This window comes from Medicago sativa, chromosome 2 (assembly GCF_051527215.1).
Source record: "Medicago sativa cultivar Bolivia chromosome 2, Bolivia_mono, whole genome shotgun sequence".
Lineage (NCBI taxonomy): Eukaryota > Viridiplantae > Streptophyta > Magnoliopsida > Fabales > Fabaceae > Medicago > Medicago sativa.
In genome coordinates, this window is record NC_140750.1 from 28,073,473 (window position 1) to 28,093,524 (window position 20,052).

General features: G+C 35.2%; 1 protein-coding gene across 1 annotated transcript; it reads right to left on the reverse strand.

The window, feature by feature from the left end:
* Nucleotides 1–5,224: 5,224 nt before the first annotated feature.
* Nucleotides 5,225–9,945, reverse strand: LOC146945977 (uncharacterized). The gene is made up of 2 exons (XM_085744232.1): nt 9,470–9,945; nt 5,225–6,461 (listed from the first exon to the last, which is right to left on the reverse strand). The coding sequence occupies exon 2, from the start codon at nt 6,382–6,384 to the stop codon at nt 5,362–5,364; it is 1,023 nt and encodes a 340-aa protein (XP_085600358.1). The 5' UTR covers nt 6,385–6,461; nt 9,470–9,945; the 3' UTR covers nt 5,225–5,361.
* Between the last annotated feature and the right edge of the window lie 10,107 nt (nt 9,946–20,052).

The window sequence follows — 20,052 nt, forward strand, 5'->3', positions numbered from 1 at the left end:
GGAAATTGAAATTGACATTGACATTGACATTGACATTGACATTGGCTTGGCAATTGAAATTGACATTGACATTGACATTGGCTTGGCAATTGAAATTGACATTGGATATTGACAATTGACATTGACATTTGACATTGACATTTGACATTGATATTGGCATTGGATATTGACATTTGACATTGACATTTGACATTGAAATTGACATTGATATTGACATTAACATTGACATTGACATTGACATTGATATTTGACAGCTGACAGTTGGATATGCAACATGTATGTATGGTATAGCAAGATTATTGGATGTATGAGCACATAAAATGCATGATTATGCATGTATGAATGCTTGAGATGCATGATTGGTTGGCAATTTGGCAGAGAAATTTCACAAAGGCAGACAAGACATTGGAAGATTGGGCACGTAGTGGCTCGTGCTGCGACATATTCACAGGGGAAAACCTCTTTGGAGAGACCGTCGTTGAGAGACGTATCGAAACCATGGCTGAGGGCAATAAAACTTGTAAAGGATAGACCCTTGGAGGGTTCTTGGATACAGGTCGCCGTTGCTAGGCGCGTCAGTGCTGGGTAAAGATTGGATGTTCGCATCTGTGGTCAATGCTTTTCAATATTCTTTTCATTTTTCATTTTCAAACCCCACTTTTTGCCTGAACCGCCCTTTCGGGTTTTCGATTCACCGGGGAATAAATTCTTTTCATTGACCCATTTTTGCCTGAATTGCCTTCATAGGTTGTCAATCAGCGGGGTGCTCATTTTTGCCTAAGCCGCCCTTTCGGGTTTTCAACTTAGCGAGCTTTTCATTTGCATTTTTCCATTTTTCATTTTCATTCTGTTTTTTCATTCTTGCCATTGACCACAGATCATCCCAGGGAGTAACCTGCTTGTAACATGTATTGAAATAGACATTGACATTCATTCATTCATGCATGTTTCATTGAAATGTACCCTGTTGCTCAGGTTTGCTTTCAAAATAGACAGAAAAAGATTTTTCAATTTTCAAAGATGCTCGTTTCAGACATTGACATTATCAAATAGAAAGAAAGTATTTTGTATATAGCATTGAAAGTAGAAAAAAAAAAGTAGAGTTTCAAACAATAGAAAGGCTCAAATTGATGTAGAAGAGTGAGAGTCAGCCAAAGGCATGACTTCACGGATTTACAAGGCATGGAAAATGGTAATTTTATTGGTTGGTGATACATTGAACACGATGACCGCTACATTTCATAGAAATTTTGAATTCACAAGTACAGAAGCCTCTGATGAAGAAGATCATTGACAGTTGCAGATGCCCCAAGGGGTGACGGTAATTTGCCAGATATAGTTACTTGTCTTTTATCAACCTCATTTTTGCATGAACCGCCCTTTCGGGTTTTCGGCTCATCGAGGCGCTCATTCTTGCCTGAGTTGCGTACAATCTCAGCGAGCTCTTTCATATTCATTTTTTTTGTCCCTAACTTTTGCCTGGATCGCCCTTTCGGGTTTTCGATCCACCGGGAAGCGCATTTTTGCCTAGGCCGCCCTTTCGGGTTTTCGACCTACCACGCTGTTCTTTTCTTTTTAGACAAAGTATTTCTTGACTATATCGGCATTAACAGGATTTGGGAGTTCAACACCATCCATGTGTGTGAGAACCAAAGCACCACCAGAGAAAGCCTTCTTGACAACATAAGGACCTTCATAGTTAGGTGTCCACTTGCCCCTTGGGTCGAATTGCTGACTTATTCTTCTTTTCAATACAAGTTCGCCTTCCTTGAATTCTCGAGGTCGGACTTTCTTGTCAAAAGCATTCTTCATTCGCACTTGATACAACTGTCCATGAGTCATAGCATCCATACGTTTCTCTTCAATCAGATTCAATTGATCATACCGACTTCGACACCATTCAGCCTCAGTTAATTTTGCTTCCATGATCACTCGAAGAGATGGAATCTCCACTTCCAGAGGGAGAACTGCTTCCATGCCATACACAAGAGAGAAGGGAGTTGCCCCGGTTGAACTGCGCACTGCAGTACGGTAACCATGCAAGGCAAACGGTAGCATTTCATGCCAGTCTTTGTAAGTAGTGACCATCTTCTGAACAATCTTCTTGATGTTCTTGTTAGCGGCCTCAACTGCACCATTCATCTGAGGTCTATAAGGAGAAGAGTTGTGATGTTCAATTTTGAATTCTTCACATAAAGCTTGCATCATGCTATTGTTCAGATTGGAACCATTGTCAGTGATGATTTTGTTGGGAACACCATATCGATAGATGATGTTATTCTTGATAAACTTGACAACCACTTGCTTGGTCACGTTTGCATAGGAAGCAGCTTCAACCCACTTGGTGAAGTAGTCAATTGCCACTAGAATGAAACGATGTCCATTGGAAGCTTTTGGTTCAATTCTTCCGATCACGTCAATGCCCCACATAGAGAAAGGCCATGGGGAAGATATAACATTGAGAGCGTGTGGAGGCACATGAATCTTGTCAGCATAAATTTGACACTTGTGGCATCTTTTAGCATGTTTGTGGCAATCACGCTCCATAGTTATCCAGTAATAGCCGGCTCTTAACAATTTTCTTGACATAGTGTGGCCCGAAGCATGGGTCCCAAAGGTACCGTCATGTACGTCATGCATCAATTTCTCAGCTTCTTGTTCATCAACACATCTCAATAAGACCATATCATAGTTCCTCTTGTATAGGATTTCTCCGTCCAGAAAGAATCTGCTAGCCCATCGTCTCAAGGTCTTTTTATCTCTGTTGGAAGCACCAGGTGGATATTCGCGGTTCTGCAAGAATTGTTTGATGTTGTAATACCAAGGCTTTTTATCATTCACAACCTCATCAGCTTGATCTGGCATATTTTCAATAGTAAACACATGAACGGGTCTATCAAGACGCTGCACTTTGATTACGGGCACATCATTCCAGTGATTGACACGAAACATGGAAGACAAGGTAGCAAGAGCATCAGCCATCTGATTTTCATCCCGAGGGATATGGTGCAGCTCAACCTTTGTAAAATATGTTAACAGTCGTCTTGCATAGTCGCGGTAAGGGATCAGCTTCTCATGATGAGTCTCCCATTCACCCTTTATCTGATTAATAACAAGTGCAGAATCTCCATAGATGTCAAGGTGCTTAATCCTCAGGTCAAGGGCTTCTTCGATGCCCAAGATGCATGCTTCATATTCAGCTATGTTGTTTGTGCATTCAAAAGTTATTCGAGCAGCGAAAGGGATGTGGTGCCCCTGTGGAGTTACAATGATGGCTCCAATTCCTTTACCATAAACATTAACAGCACCATCAAACACTAAGCCCCATTTACTATTGGGATCTGGCCCTTCATTGATCAGTGGTTCTTCACAGTCTTTTGCCTTCAGATACATAATCTCTTCATCAGGGAAATCAAACTTAATTGGCTGGTAATCATCAAGAGGTTGACAAGCAAGATGCTCAGCAAGGATACTTCCTTTGATTGCTTTTTGAGCTTTGTACACGATATCATATTCAGACAACAACATCTGCCAACGTGCAATCTTTCCAGTAACAGCAGGCTTTTCAAAGATGTATTTGATTGGATCCATTCGGGATATCAACCAAGTTGTATGATTCACCATATAATGACGCAGGCGTTTGGCAGCCCAAGCTAAGGCACAACAAGTCTTTTCAAGCATTGTATACCGAGTTTCACAGTCGGTGAACTTCTTGCTCAGATAGTAGATAGCATGCTCTTTCTTACCAGTCTCATCTTGCTGACCGAGAACACAGCCCACTGAATCATCTAACACTGACAGATACATAATCAAAGGCCTTCCTTCCACTGGTGGGACAAGGATAGGTGGCTCCAACAGGTATTCTTTAATGCTATCAAAAGCTTCCTGACATTCATCATTCCATACAACAGGCTGGTTCTTTCTGAGCAATTTGAAGATTGGTCCACAAGTAGTAGTCATGTGAGATATGAATCTTGAAATATAATTCAGGCGTCCGAGGAAACCTCTGACTTGCTTTTCAGTTTGAGGGGCCGGCATTTCTCTGATGGCTCGGACTTTGTCAAGATCAACTTCAATGCCTCTTTGGCTGACAATGAAGCCTAGCAACTTTCCAGATCTTACACCAAATGTGCACTTGTTAGGATTCAACCGCAGCTTGTACTTTCTCAGTCTTTCAAACATCTTTTTCAAATACACAATATGCTGCTCTTCATCACTTGACTTCACAATCATATCATCAACATATACTTCAATCTCTTTGTGAATCATATCATGAAACAGAGTGGTCATACCCCTTTGATAGGTAGCACCAGCATTTATCAAGCCAAACGGCATCACTTTATAACAGAACGTTCCCCACGGAGTGATGAAGGACGTCTTTTCTCTATCTTCAGGAGACATTCGTATCTGATTATAACCAGAGAAACCATCCATAAAGGAGAACACTTTGGATTGAGCAGTACTGTCAACAAGCACATCAATATGAGGCAATGGGAAATTATCTTTTGGACTGGCTTTATTCAAATCTCTATAATCAACACACATTCGGACTTTCCCATCTTTCTTTGGTAGTGGTACGATGTTGGCAATCCACTCGGGGTATTCAGCTGTCATGAGGAAACCCGCATCAATTTGCTTTTGTACTTCAACCTTGATCTTTAGAGCCATGTCTGGACGAGACCTTCTCAATTTCTGTTTGACAGGAGGACATTCAGGCCTTGTCGGTATCCGATGTTCCACAATCTTGGGATCTAGACCCGGCATATCTTCATAGGACCATGCAAAGACATCTGGATAATCACGGAGAAGCTGAATAATCTTCTTTTTCACTTCTGGCTCAAGTGCAGCACCAATCTTGATCTCTCGCTTGTTTTCTTCAGTACCCAGGTTGATGAGTTCAATCTCTTCCTGGTGAGGCTGAATGGCTCTTCTTTCTTGCTCAAGCAGTCGAGTGATCTCATACGGTATCTCTTCATCATCATCCTCATCTTCAGCTTCATATACCGGGAATTCAAAATTTGGAGGAACCATAGGGTCACTGTGTTCAACGGGTTTATTATGGTTCAATCTGCATAATATGATTGGGATGATTTTTAGAAAAATGTGTTTTTTTTTTCATGCAGATTTTTGAAATTAATAAGAAAATACAGATGTTTTGGTTTTTTCTGGCATTACCATTATTTCCAAGAAAAAGGCACTAAAAAGTAAAAAAAACAAAGAGTCGTGAGAAAAACGACAATTTTTATTGAAAACGGCAATGCCGAAACAAACACGCCCTTACAATGATATCACTTTTGCCTTGGGCAGAGCGAAAGGATTGTTATTTTGAAAACAAAGAAAAAACATGAGCAACAAAACACATTACATGGAAGCATGCATGACTAAAGGAACATCAATGGCTTCCCAATTTCTCACAGTGCCTCCTGGTATAACAAATGCAGGCACGTGACCACCTTCAGCAGCATCTTCAGTAATAGCATTGATGTACCCAGCACTATAGAAAGTTCCCTTTGAAACTGCAGATGTCGGGGAGAATCCAAGGCCCTCTTTTCGCTTGTTTTCCAGAATCTGAATCACTTTGCCCCAGCCAGCAGCTTGCCCTGCTTGAACAGCCTTCTGGGCGTCTTTCAGTGAGGCCATGCTAGCACCAGCCCTCCGGGGTTCTGCGCCCTCAACGGTCAAGCCTTGAAACGACGTCCCTTCAGCGGACCCGTTCTTCATGAACTTAAGTTTCTGATGCAGAGTAGAAGTTACTGCCCCAGCATCGTGAATCCACGGTCTTCCGAGGAGACAACTGTAAGAAGCATTGATGTCCATGACCTGGAAAGTGATCTGGAATGTCTCAGGACCAATGGTGATTGGCAAGTCTACTTCCCCAAGAACATCTTTGCGGGATCCATCAAAAGCTTTAACCAGGTAGCTGCTACCCCTCAGAGAAATTCCATGATGGCTCAATTGCCTTAGTGTGGATTCAGGCATTACATTCAGAGACGATCCAGTGTCCACCAATACGTTGGATATCATATCAGACCCACAGTGCACCGAGATATGTAGAGCCAAGTTGTGGCGTTTCCCTGCTTCGGGGAGCTCATCGTCACCAAACCCCAAGTTGTTGCAGGCAGTAATATTACTTACTATCCCATCAAATTGATCCACAGAGACTTCGTGGTCAACGTAAGCTTGCTCCAGTATCTTCATTAACACCTTCCTGTGAGCTTCTGAGCTCATAAGTAGAGACAAGATGGATATCTTTGATGGAGCTTGCAGCAGCTGGTCAACAATTTTATAATCGCTCTTCTTGATGAGCCTCAAAACCTCGTCCAGATTAGACTCTTTAATGGGCTGGCCCGAGGGGCTGGCATTCGCTTCCTCAAGGTTAGCCATGTTTCTTCTCTTGTACAATCTTGTTTGATGAATTCTAGCCGGTTGGTAAACCTTACGAGCACGAGCCACCTTTCAGACTGCGGCGGAAAAACCAGGAGACAATGAGCACGGGAAGCCATTTGTGACCGATGAATGATGCATATGATGCATGATATGCAAATGCGAAAAGACTCTCTTTTTTTTGTCAGAGGACTTTGTCAAAGTGGTTGTGAACATCACGGAGAAACACGGTTTTATTTGAAAATCTTGAGCAAAACTAAAAGTTTAGTTAAGATGGTATCACTTGTCGTTCACATCCGTGATGTTCAAAAGATGACTTGTCTAAGTCCTCCGATAAATGCATGGGAAAAAGTTTATGCATGTATGCATGTATGCATGAATGCATGATTATGTTCAAGTTCGGAGAAAACATGGTGGGTTGAAGTTCAAAGTCGAGGAGTCATGGGAGGACACGGTGTCCAGTGAATCTAGGGCTTTAGGATAATAGTAACCGGGTTCTAAAAAGGGTTCCCAAGTTGCAACCTCTCCGACGTATATCACGGTGTCACGAGACAACACTCGCTCCATGATTATACGTGGAAGGTCTAACTTGAGTGTAGTATCGCGTGACGACTAAAACTCGAGACGACACTCGGTTTAGCCTCCGCACTACATCCTAGAAAATGGCCATGGATGGGTTTGGTTATCTACAGTTCATAGCGTCATAGAACAATTAGAAGTAAAGTGCCTAAACACGACAACATGCGCCGACAACATCACCCCCAAAATGCCTTAGCTATGTGGGATTGATCGCATAATCCAAAACACGAGGCAACCCCCGGAATGAATTGTCGATTATATCCCTCCTAAATCCTAAGTTCACTCAGCCCGGGTGCAGGACTTTTGATATTCTCACCCCACACGTTTGCAAGAAATTAAACATTTATTCACATAAGAAAGCAAGTAAAGGGAACAAGTAAAAAGAGCGCAAGCGTGGAAATAAAGACTAGGCGTAACTCTCGAATCTCCCCAGTGAAGTCGCCAGCTGTTTTATCTTGGTTTTCGGGTGTCAAACATTGATTACGTTTGAATTTTTTTAACCGGTGATATCTTATTTTTTCTTGGGAAGGGAAAAAGTAAGCAAAACCCTTGAGAATCGAGGTCCGGGAGTTGTTTTCGCTACGGGAAGGTGTTAGGCACCCATAACGACTATAGTAACCTATAGGAACCGTCTTTAATTTCTACGCGCGCGCTTTATTTTTAAATGCTATTTGAAAATGTTTATTTAAATCTAAGGATATCTAAGTGAAGAATTGGAGGGAGAAGAATGTTTTTGAATTTTTATTTTAGTTGAATTGAGGGAATTTTGTTCCTTGCCTACGTACCCGTTTAAGGGATCAAATCCACCGTAGTTCTCTCTCAAAAAATGTTTTTGTTTTTGTTGGTTGATTTTAAGTTTGAAAATGGGATTTTGAAGAATGAGAGAGAGAGGCCTCAAGGGCATGAGATTATGAAATTGTGAGGTTGAATTAGTCATTTGCAAAATGTGGTCTAAACATGATTAATTTTCATTGAATTTTTGATTAAGAAAACAAAAGGTAAAATTCAATGGGGTTTTGGACCCCAAGGTTTATTGTGAAAAAGATTTGAGTGAAGTTGGTTCATATTTTTTGGAAAATTGGTTTTTCTAAGTATAAAGCCTAAACATTCATCTAAACATACAATCCTAAACATACATCTAAACATGCATATTCTAGCTATATACCTAAGGTGATGTGTGTGCATGTGCCGGTGCTTGTGTCGGTGTACATCATTAGAGTCCATTGTCCTTTACATCATACCCTAGATACATTCTATGGCCTCTTTGCCAAGAAATTAAAAGCATAAGAAAAATATTACAAAATTCCTAAGTGTTACATTCTAATTTTTGGCAAAAATTAAATTGCAAGAAATAAAAGTGCAAGAAATAAAAGATGAATATATGACATGAAATGCTATGGAAATGAGACATGAAACAAGAAAAGGTTAGTAGCATAAGTGAAATAGAACCAACATACTAAAGGCATGACAAAGTAAATGTAACTTGAAAGTGAAGTAACAAGCCAAATTAACCAAAAGTGATAAAAGGAACTTGGCATTTTAACACAATTCTAAAGCAAGGTTAAAGGCCTAAATCCTCATGATATTAGAGAAGTTTTGAGTGACTTAGTTCAAGGAAAAAAAAATATGAGGATTAAGGTCATTAACTATACCAAAGATCATGGAATTTTCAAGTTCTTTATGCACTTTATTTCACAAGATACTTCACATTATTTCACAAACACAAGATTCACAAAGACTAACTCGGAAACAGCAAGTATACATCATATCTAGGAGTCATATTCACTCTAAAAATTTCAGATTCGAAGCCACATTTATGCACTAAAATCCAAGTTCACAATCACGTCACAAATTCACAAAAAAACTTAACAAGATATGCACAAACTCGCAAAACACAAACACATACACCTTGAAGTAAATTTTAACATGTAATTGCATTCAAGAACAACTAAAAAAAATAACAAGAAAAGTCTTAACAATTTTTGGGAATTTTTTAGAGGGTTTTTTGAGTGCACAGGGGTGTAAAAATCAGTTTGCGGCGTGGAAATAGCACAAAAACTTAACAAAAACGGAACAGCCAGCAAGCCAAAAGCCCAGGCCCAAACAAAATGTACAGGAACCGCATGATTTACATCAAAGCACTAAGAAGTTGATAGACCATGGTGTTACGGTGGACTAGCGCATAGGGGATAAAATGGAATGAAGATTTTAAAACAACACAACACGTGAACAAACAGAGTTCTCACTTCTTCTTCTTCTCCCTTGCGCTAACTCTTCTTCTTCTTACGGTTCCGGTGAGCTTGTTCCTCCGGCGTGGTGGCCGGAAACGTCACCACTACGCCGGAGTTCAAGATCTCTACAGTTTTCAAAGCCTTTCACGTTTTAGAAATCAATTTCCACGAAAATCATCGATCCGGATCCGATTCGAAGAAGAAAGAATTAGGAAAGATGATTCTGATGTTCGACAGTTTGAAAGCGGTACAGATAACGACGGACACGAAATTACCTCTCTTTCGACGGTGCCGCTCAATTTCCGCTTCGTCTTTCTTGAACTTGATTCCGATTGCTTCCACTTCGCCGTGAGATCGCCGTTTCACCGTCGTGTTTTTTCATTTCTCTGTTGATTTCGGATTTGATGAGTTTTAATGATGAGGATGATGATGATTGTTAATATGAGGTGTTTGGATGAATTTGGGATTGAATATGGTTAAGGTTTGTGATGAATTTGGGAGGTTGAATGATGATGAAGGTGGTTGTTTATGGTGGTTTGAGGTGGTTAAAGGGAAGGAGGAGTTTGTTAGGGTGGTTGAGGTGGTGGAGGGAAGGTTGTTATGGTGGTTGAAGATGAGAGAAAAGTTAGTTATGGTGGTGGTGATGGAGGTTACGTGAGAGAAGAGAAAGAAGAAAGAAATTGCTTTTTTTTTTATTTTGTGATTTTTGTGGAAAAATGTGAAAAAATGATTGTTAATGAAAAATTGACCAAGACTTTGACTTATATAGGTGATGAAATGGATGCTTGGACCAATGAGGAAATGCCACATGGACTTGACTTGTAACAAACTTTTAAGAACCAATAACATTTGGACACATGGCACTTGGACTCTAACAAACTTAAAAAGGATTAAAACGTAAATAACAAAAGTGCGCGGACTAAAAATGAAAATTAAAACTAAAATTGAATTGAAAAAGTAAAAATGAAAATTAACGTAAAATGAGACGATTAAAAACAACAAAGCAGATTAAAACGAATCAGAAATATTATGTGAAATGACCAAAACGCCCCTAGGGACCAAATTGACCTAAAATGACGCAAATGCAAATTTGAAATGATTTTTAACAGGAAATTAAAGCAAGAACTTATACAAGCAAATTAATAGACTCAGAGACAATTTTTGGGATTTGAACAGAGTTTTAACACATGAAAAGACTAAAATGCCCCTAGGGGCAAAACTGACTCGAAATGACTTCAAATGCAATTTTAAAAAGGACTTTGACATAGAATTGAAATGAAGACTTATTCAAACTATTTAAAAGGACTTCAAACAAAATTTTGAAAGACTGAAAGAAATTTTAACACATGAAATGACTAAAATGCCCCTAGGGGCTAAACTGACTAAAAATGACTCAACTGATATTTTTTGAAATGAATTTTGACATGATATTAAAACAAGGATTTATACAAACCAATTTAAAAGACTCAAACAATTTTCAAGGATTAAAATGAGTTGAATGCAGGAAATGACCAAAATACCCTTTTTCATGAATTTTTGCAAATAACATTGAAATAAAATGCAGAGAAAAATGTAATTGATCAAAGACAAATCAAATGACTTATAATGCAAGAAAAGAAGAATTGAACAAGTATTTTTAGGTCCAAAATTAGGGTATAACAAAAAGGAGATTGAAAAATGTTTGAAAGAGTTAGAGACTTTGAAGGAGATTCCTCCAAAGAAAGCCAAGATGGAGGAATTGAAGGACAAAGACAAGGTTGAAGAATCAAAGATTGAATTGAAAGTATTGCCGTCACACCTAAAGTATGCTTTTCTTGAAGAAGACGGCACAAAACCGGTGATCATAAGTAGTTCTTTGTCCAACAATGAAGAAAAGAGAAAAAGAAAAGTTCAAAAATAGAATAAGTTGTCAAGATCAAGGTGTATCATGTTTAAACACCAAGGGTTTGTTTAGGGGATTCATGTGAATTTGTCTTTTGAATGTAAATAGAAGGAATGTTCCCTTATGTTTGGCCATTTGAATTCAATTGACCCACAAATGTCCTTTCTTTTGTGGCCAAGCCAAGTTACAACCCTCAAAGACCTTTTGATCCATGTTTTTGTGCCTTTTAAAATGATAGTTGGATGGACACATAACTTGATTGGAATGCTAACTTGATTGCCGGATGTGTGTTCATAACCCTCACTCATTTGATTTCAATTGTTTATCTACTTACAAAGAAGTGTGTTAGGTGTGGTTCGTGAATGAATGTATTGTTGACTTGAGCTATTTGACATGAACTTTGTGCATAGGACTTATCTCATATTAGTAGTAGAATTCTAGATTAGTTGGAAACTTAGACTTGCCCGCGCATTCACTTTGAATCATTTATCTGAAAAAGTTTTTTAAAAAACCCTTTTGTACTTGTGTCTTGTCTTATTAACTTGTTTGATTTTCAATCTTTTGTTTGAGGACAAACAAAGAGTTAAGTTGGGGAGAGTTTGATAAGTGCCAAGAAGTGTTAAATTCATGTTGTATTTTAGGCACTTTTGTTGCTTGCTTTGCAAGTTATTGAAGGAAAAGCCGAGAGATAAGCGTTAAATGCCTTATTACGCTTTATATATATATATATATATATATATATATATATATATATATCTTACTTTACCCTTTTGTGTAGAATTTGACCTCAAGACACTAAGCAAAGAAGAAAACCAAGGAAAAGTACAAAATAGGCAGAAGCTTGCATTCACTCGTAGTGGCGACCAATTAGCTCGCAGTTGCGAGCAAGGCTGAACATGAAGCAGTGTTTACTTGCATCCCACTCGCACCCAACTCGCAGTGGCGAGTAGCTTGGAAGCTGGCAGAGGCAGAATCAATACTTTACTCGCAGCGGCGAGCAATTCTACTCGCGATGCGAGCTAGGGCGGTCTAACCTCCCAGAGGTGACGTGGCAAAGACTTAATGGTGAAGAAACTTCAGCTCGCGATGCGAGTGAAGGAGCTCGCGAGGCGCGTTGCTGCAGAAGACATTTTCTATAAATAGCCCACTTACCCTTTCTTGAAGACATCTTAGTTTTTCTCTTAGTTTTTCTCAGAGTTTTCATTTTAGACATATTAGAGAGAGAAATAGGTTGATTCTTCTTCCTTTGTTGAGAAATCACAAGTTGTAATGAATCTTTCCTCTTCAATTCATTCTTGCAAGGCTTCCATGACAATGAGTAGCTAAATCTCCTTTGTTTGGATTAGAGGTACTTGATCTAAGTTAACATGTAATCTTTTGGATCTATAAATATATGGTTCTAGCATTTGATTTGATATTGATGTTATTCTTGTACTTTAATCTTCATGTTTGATTTATTAGTGATTGAAAAATGCTTTTGAATCTAGATCTGGAATAATCATCTATCAAAACATAGATTCTAGACATGGAATGGATGTTTTGATATTCACCTTTGTATCCAAACTTAATGTTTACTTATCATTTAAGAGATTGAGAAATCATCGATTAAATGATAAGAACGACTCTTGGCTCATTCAATAGTTTGAGACATCGACAATTGAATGATACAAGAGATCTCACGATATTGTTTGGACACGAATGATGTTGTTGAGGGATACGTGATAATATCAAAAGATAAGCTAGAATCCATATATGATCATTAGGTTATATGTGATGCTTGATTAAGGAACTCTAATCCTAACAAGTTTCAAGCCTTATTAATCTCCATTTCATTACTTGCAAAATAGTTAACATAGTTTATAAACAAACAAACAACTTATATTTCAAACTTAGAATGATATTTGGTGTCGAACGGTTTGTGATATCGCACTAGTCCCTGAGGAGAGGATTTATAAATAATTATCTTGTTTGATGCAAAAATACTACATCAAAATGGCGCCGTTGCCGGGGATTTAGCTACTCATTGTCATGGAAGCCTTGCAAGAATGAATTGAAGAGGAAATATTCATTACAACTTGTGATTTCTCAACAAAGGAAGAATAATCAACCTTCTATCACTATCACTCTATATGCTCTAGCCCTATTTCTCTCTCGATGGTAACGGGATTTGAATCGGTCCCTCTCAAAGTTTTGGTTTCGGGGGGTTTGAGGTACCTGATCTAAGTTAACATATAACCTAATGATCATATATGGATTCTAGCTTATCTTTTGATATTATCATGTATCCCTCAACAACATCATTCGTGTCCAAACAATATCGTGAGATCTCTTGTATCATTCAATCGTCGATGTCTCAAACTATTGAATGAGCCAAGAGTCGTTCTTATCATTTAATCGATGATTTCTCAATCTCTTGAATGATAAGTAAGCTTTAAGTTTGGATACAAAGGTGAATATCAAAACATAGATTCCTACAACGCTTGTATCATTCAAGAGTCAAAACAAATATAATATCTCCAATTTTACAAGGGAGGAGATTAAAGAAAATTGTTTTCTCAATGTAGATGATTTGCTTCCGATAAAAATAATATCTCCAATATTTTTGTACGGACTCTCTCCAATCTTAGATACAAAAAATAAATAATTATATATTTTTTATCTTAAATTAAAACAAATATAACTAACTTTGACTCTATTTGATGTTATTTATCCTAATATACATTTTTTTTGGTTACAATCCTAATATACATTTTAATTCATGTAAGTTTTATTTTAAGTATTTTTTTATCCTCATGAAACAAGTTCCAATAGATGGTACTTTTCATGATTTTATATATTTTTATCAAATCGAGAAAACTAATTGCATATAAGTAAATTTTTGAAGTTAGATATTTTTTTATAATTGAATTCCGAGAGAGTATTGTTATTAAATAAAAAAAAAACTAATAATTTTATTCATAGTGGTAGATTAAAACAGAGGTAATCATACCTCTTATTAATTAGATACATTTTTAAGAATATATTAATTATTTATATTATTTTTATATTTTAAGCATAATTGTACTTTTGACCACTATTTTATCACTCACAAAAATAGTTGTATCTTTGTAAAATTTAACTTTTTTGGTCCCAATAAACAGTGATCTATTGTTTCAATTTTAAATATGAAGATAAAGTACTACATAATGTCAAAATCCTGAAATAAAATCAAACTAAAAAAATCAAATAATATTTAAAAAACTTATTTATGGGTAAACCCCGTTAAAGAATTTTAAATAAAATGCATCCCTTGCTTGGCACGGGGCGTTACACTAGTAATAAACAAAATAAATACAAAAGTTATCAATAAACAAAGGTGAAGTTCTTTCCACCATGTCTCTCGCGCCTTGTTGTATTCCAAAACTATTTATGTTTGAATTCAAAAATCTAAAATGTATTTGATGTATTCAAATTCTTGAATCCGGCGGATGGAGCTTCTAGAAGGAATAATGTGGCCGGTTGTGGAGGAGTGTTGCGAGACCATAATGGTAAGTGGATTTGTGGATTTTCAAAATGGTTAGGAGTGTGTAGTGCATATGTGGCTGAGCTATGGGGTGTTTTGGAAGGCTTGAAGATGGCTCGAGAACGTGGTTTTCATAAAGTGGAGCTTCATGTTGATTCGAAAGCAGTTGTCTTTAACCTGGTGGATGGTAAAGGTGGATCAGCAATGGGGTTGAGTTTGTTAACAAATATTAGAAGCTTGTTGGAATTAAATTGGGAGGTTCGTATTTGCCATACCTTTAGAGAGGCTAATTCTTGTGCAGATGCTCTAGCTAACTTGGCGTGTGATGGTGGCTCTTCTTTGATTATTTATGAACAATGTCCTGTTCAGATGAGATTATGTTTTTTAGCTGATTATGTTGGTGTTGCAACACCTCGTTTAATTAAGCGTTAAGTTTTTCTTTCTTTTGGGCTAAGGCCCTCTTGTACTCCAAAAAAAAATAAAAAATTCTTGAATCCGGACATATCTTATATAAATTTCGAACCTCTCATGGATGGGTCTCGTATCATGCGAGACTTATGTTTACTTGTTTTTTTATTTTGTTTGGCACACTAACTTGTGACAGTAGGTAAGTGTCCTATAGGTTACCTCCTTTAGTGGGTAATTAATATTATAAAAATTATTTAAATATGCAGAGACTAATTGAGTTAACAAAAGGACCAATTGCAAATATTTTACGTGCTGGGACTAATGCCAAACAAAAAAGAATGCAAAGACTAATGTCAAAATATGGTCAAAATGCAGGGACCAATGACATATTTAAATCTTGTTATTATTATTATTATTATTATTATTATTATTATTATTATTATTATTATTATTATTATTATTATTACTAGCGGAAAGACGGGCACTATCGTGTCCGTCTGTCCGCTCATTCAACTGCGCTAACGTATGTGATTATTTTATTATGTTTGTTTGTATAATTTTGATTAAAAATTTTAAATTTTTAAATATTAATGGAAATTATTGATATATTGATTTATAAACAAAATATTGTCAAGGCATATAACAAAATTATTTTTGAACTCAACACATTTTAGTTTGTCTGCATATAAAATTAAGATAATATAATGATCATTTATTGTCTATTCTAATAGTAATTAATAACATCATAACATAAATGTATAAATGACATGTTATGTAAAAGAAACATTGTTACAATTACGATAAAAGAATATCTTTAAAAACTGCATTTTTCGTAAAGTCTCAATCATCTCCTTCTATTTCCCTTCTTTAACGAGAACTTTTGTTGAATTTTGAGAAACTCCTCTTGATAAAGCTACATATAATTGACCATGGCTGAAAACATGTCGTGGAAGATAGATTCCGACATAGGGAATGGTCTGCCCTTGTGACTTATTTATGGTAATAGCAAAACTTAGTATAACGGGAAACTGTTTTCAACTAAGCACAAAGGGAAGTCCTGAATTCACATTTATTTTTATATAAACCACGACATAACAATCATGCCCCATTACACAGGCCATATCTAGGGTCTATGTTTCACAACAACATCAAAGGTGCAACTTTTTTTACCTTTAAAATATGTGGTGGGATACTTCCTTGAGCAATTGAGTTTAGGAATTCATGTTGATATAAGTTATGAGTATCCCTTTCAACCTCCTCAAATGACAACAAATTATGTTCTTCTCCTGGAAATTGATTGATAATTAATATTTAATAAAGTGCTAACAAATCTTTTTCTAAAATATTTTGAGTCATAATCTTTTTTTAAAGGATTTAAAGTCCAATCTTTAACATTATTTTTTGCTCACGTTTGTTACTAATCTCTTTTTTTAGAGGATTTAAAGTCCAATCTTTAATATTACATTTTGCTCCCGTTTATTAATAATCTTTTTTTTCAGAAGATTTAAAGTCCAATCTTTAATATTATATTTTGCTCCCGTTTGTTAATAATCTTTTTTTTAGAACATTTAAAGTTCAATCTTTAACATTATTTTTTGCTCACGTTTGTTGCTAATCTTTTTTTAGAGTATTTAAATTCCATTCTTTAACATTATTATTTTTTGCTCAAGTTTGTTACTAATATTTTTTTAGAGGATTTAAAGTTCAATCTTTAACATTATTTTTTGCTCACGTTTGTTACTAATATTTTTTTTAGAGGATTTAAAGGTCAATCTTTAACAATATTTTTTGCTCACGTTTGTTACTAATATTTTTTTTAGAGGATTTAAAGTTCAATCTTTAACAATATTTTTTGGTCACGTTTTTAAAGTCCAATCTTTAAAATTATTTTTTGCTCACGTGTGTTACTAATCTTTTTTTAGAGGATTTTAAGTCCAATCTTTAACATTATTTTTTGCTCACGTTTGTTACAAATCTATTTTTTAGAGGATTTAAAGTCCAATCTTTAACAATATTTTTTGCTCACGTTTGTTACTAATATTTTTTTAGAGGATTTAAAATCCAATCTTTAACAATATTTTTTGCTCACGTTTGTTACTAAAATTTTTGTTAGAGGATTTAAAGTCTAATCTTTAACATTATTTTTTGCTCACGTTTGTTACTAATCTTTTTTATAGGATTTAAAGTCCAATCTTTACCATTATTTTTTGCTCACGTTTGTTACAATTGATCAAAAGCTAAGGAAGAGTAACTTATATTAATAAAATAATAAAATAATATTGAAATGCTGTTTTTTATGGAAGGGATATGAAAATACTTGGCAATCTTTGTCGGTTGTATTGAGAGGAACAACACAGATGTACAACAAAAAATCGGCTGATAAAAAAGTAACATGATTTTTTGTTTTGTGCTAGTTTTTTGTGAGTTTGATCTGTGCTTAATGGAGGTAAAAAAGTGTTAATGGGGACGATTAGTGACATGGATTAGTAATCCACGTGTTATTTTATACTAATTGTCTAACAGTAAGAACAGTTCATAAGGAATTGTGTGTAAGTTTTCTCCATAAATTAAATTTATTATTATCTATTTGTTACATGTGTTATTTGTATTTAAAATTAAAATTAAAAATTAAGGGTATTTTTGGAAAGAAAAGTCTAACCCAAAAGTGTGCTGAAAGGGGTAGTTTTCTTTATATATAGTATAGAATAGATATATAGTATAGATTAACAGACACTCACGTGCTCGTCTTTCCGCTCTTTTTATTGCTAACGTTTGAAAATTATGAACGGTGTTTTTTTGTATAAAATTTTGATTTTGATTATAACTAAAAATATAAATGTTTGTTGTTTTCAAGTTATATACAGTATAGATTACATGTTGATCCTTTAAGTTTATTTCGTATTACGTACGTCTTTAAAATATTTAACTGTAACAATTCAGTTCTTTAAATATTTTTCGTATTATTTAGGTCTTTTAAGTTATTTAATTATGACTTTTAGGCCTCGAATAACTTATATTTTTGAAGGACCAACTTATTACAATTAATTAACTTAAACGACATATGTAGTAAAAAAAAAACTTTAAAGATTAATTTATTACATTTAAATAACTTAAAACACATTTTTTTATTAAATTCAATTGCATTTATTTTTTTTAGGGAAATTGCATTAGTTAAAATCAATATATATGTTTAAATAATAAAATGCTAGCAGGTCACAATTCAAGAGATCACATCCATTTATTAGATTAAAAGTACATCTAATGGGGCAAATTCATTTTAATCCATCACATTTTTTAGATTTCCAACTACTACACAAAATGTTAGTAGACATTTGCTTAAATCTTACAGTTTTATATGCGTTTTTTCTTTTTCTTTCTGAAAAAAATGACATTTTTACAAAAAAAAATAAAATTGCACATCATTAGATAATATGACAACATTAAATATGATATGACAACATATTAGATGTGTATGTGAAACACTTTTATACTCTCAAAAATTTATGATATAACATTGTTTTTCCAATTTTACCCTTAATTTAAATTATGTTATTTACTATTTTATCTTTTTTATAATATTATTTAAATTATTAAATAAAAAATAGTCAAATCTCATTAAAATATAAATATAAAGTATCCGACTTTAATAGGAACAATATCATACACTATTAAAAAAATCTTATTTTCAAAAAAATTTAATTGATATATCATTCTGCATACATAAATAATATTATAAACGTTAGTATATAAATTAAAAGGGTCATGTAACAAAGTTTCCACATATAACAAATATTTATTAAGAAAAATTAATTTTTAGTTTATTGAGAAATAAGTTGACATAATTTTTAAGGGTGCCCCTAATATGGTCCCTATTTTTAAGGGTGCACCCATAGTCCCTTCAAAATGACTTTCAATTACAGGTTATACAAACAAAATTTGTTTCATGATCCCACATAACAAAAAATTATTTTTAAAAATAAACATGAGTAATTATTTTTACACCCTTTAGTAGAAGCCTAAAATCCCCAAATAGATAAATTTGTCTCCTCTCTTTCTCTCTTCAAGACCGCAGGATTGTTGCTGGAGTGGGATAACACTATGCTGTTAATAAATCCAGGGAACATGATGTTAATGCTTTTGAAATAAATCCTACAATGGTGGAAATTAAAGGAATACTGGTGTAGAGGTTCAAACTTTGAGCCTCCTGCAAACTGAATAAATAAAACACTCCAAGTGTCCATGAAACTGGTGTATGACCTGATTAGGTAGTTGTGATAGTCTAGAACCAGACAATTCCATACGGGTGCAATAGTGGTGGTTAAGAAATTGATGAACTAGTAATTTGATGCTGAAGGTGATTGAATCACGAATTCGGACGAGAGGAGAAATTGCTCTGAGAATCGCGTGTGTATATGAAGGAGGAATAATTATGGAGCAATTAACAGAGAGAGATAAGGAGGAAAATAAATGGGTTTCTACTAAGATTTAAGGTTTTATGAAGGTGAAGGAGAGATAAAAGAACTACGGTCTTGAAGAGAGAGAAAGAGAGGAGGAAAATGCTTCTCATGGGAATTTTTGACTTATACCGAAGGGCGTAAAAGTAGTTACTCGTGTTCACTTTAAAATAATAATTTTTTGTTATGTGGGACCATGAAACAATTTTTTGTTTGTGTTACCTGCAATTAAAGGTCATTTTGAAGGGACCATGGGTGCTCCCTTAAAAATAGGGACCATATTAGGGGCACCCAATTTTTAATTTATTAAGAAAAATTAATTTTTAGTTTATTGAGAAATAAGTTGACATAATTTTTAATACTTTTATTAACATATATCTACTTTGTTTTGTGGTGGCCGAGATTTGAACCCCGAACTTGCATATTTTTATGCATTGTCCATACCAACTGAGCTAAGCTCACGAGGACTAACATATATCTAGTGGTCGGGGTTTGAACCCGGACTTTGCATATTTTTATGCATTGTCCATACCAACTGAGCTAAGCTCACGAAGACTACCATATATCTACTAAAAGTACATGGTAACATTTCTCAAAATAATAAAAAAAAAA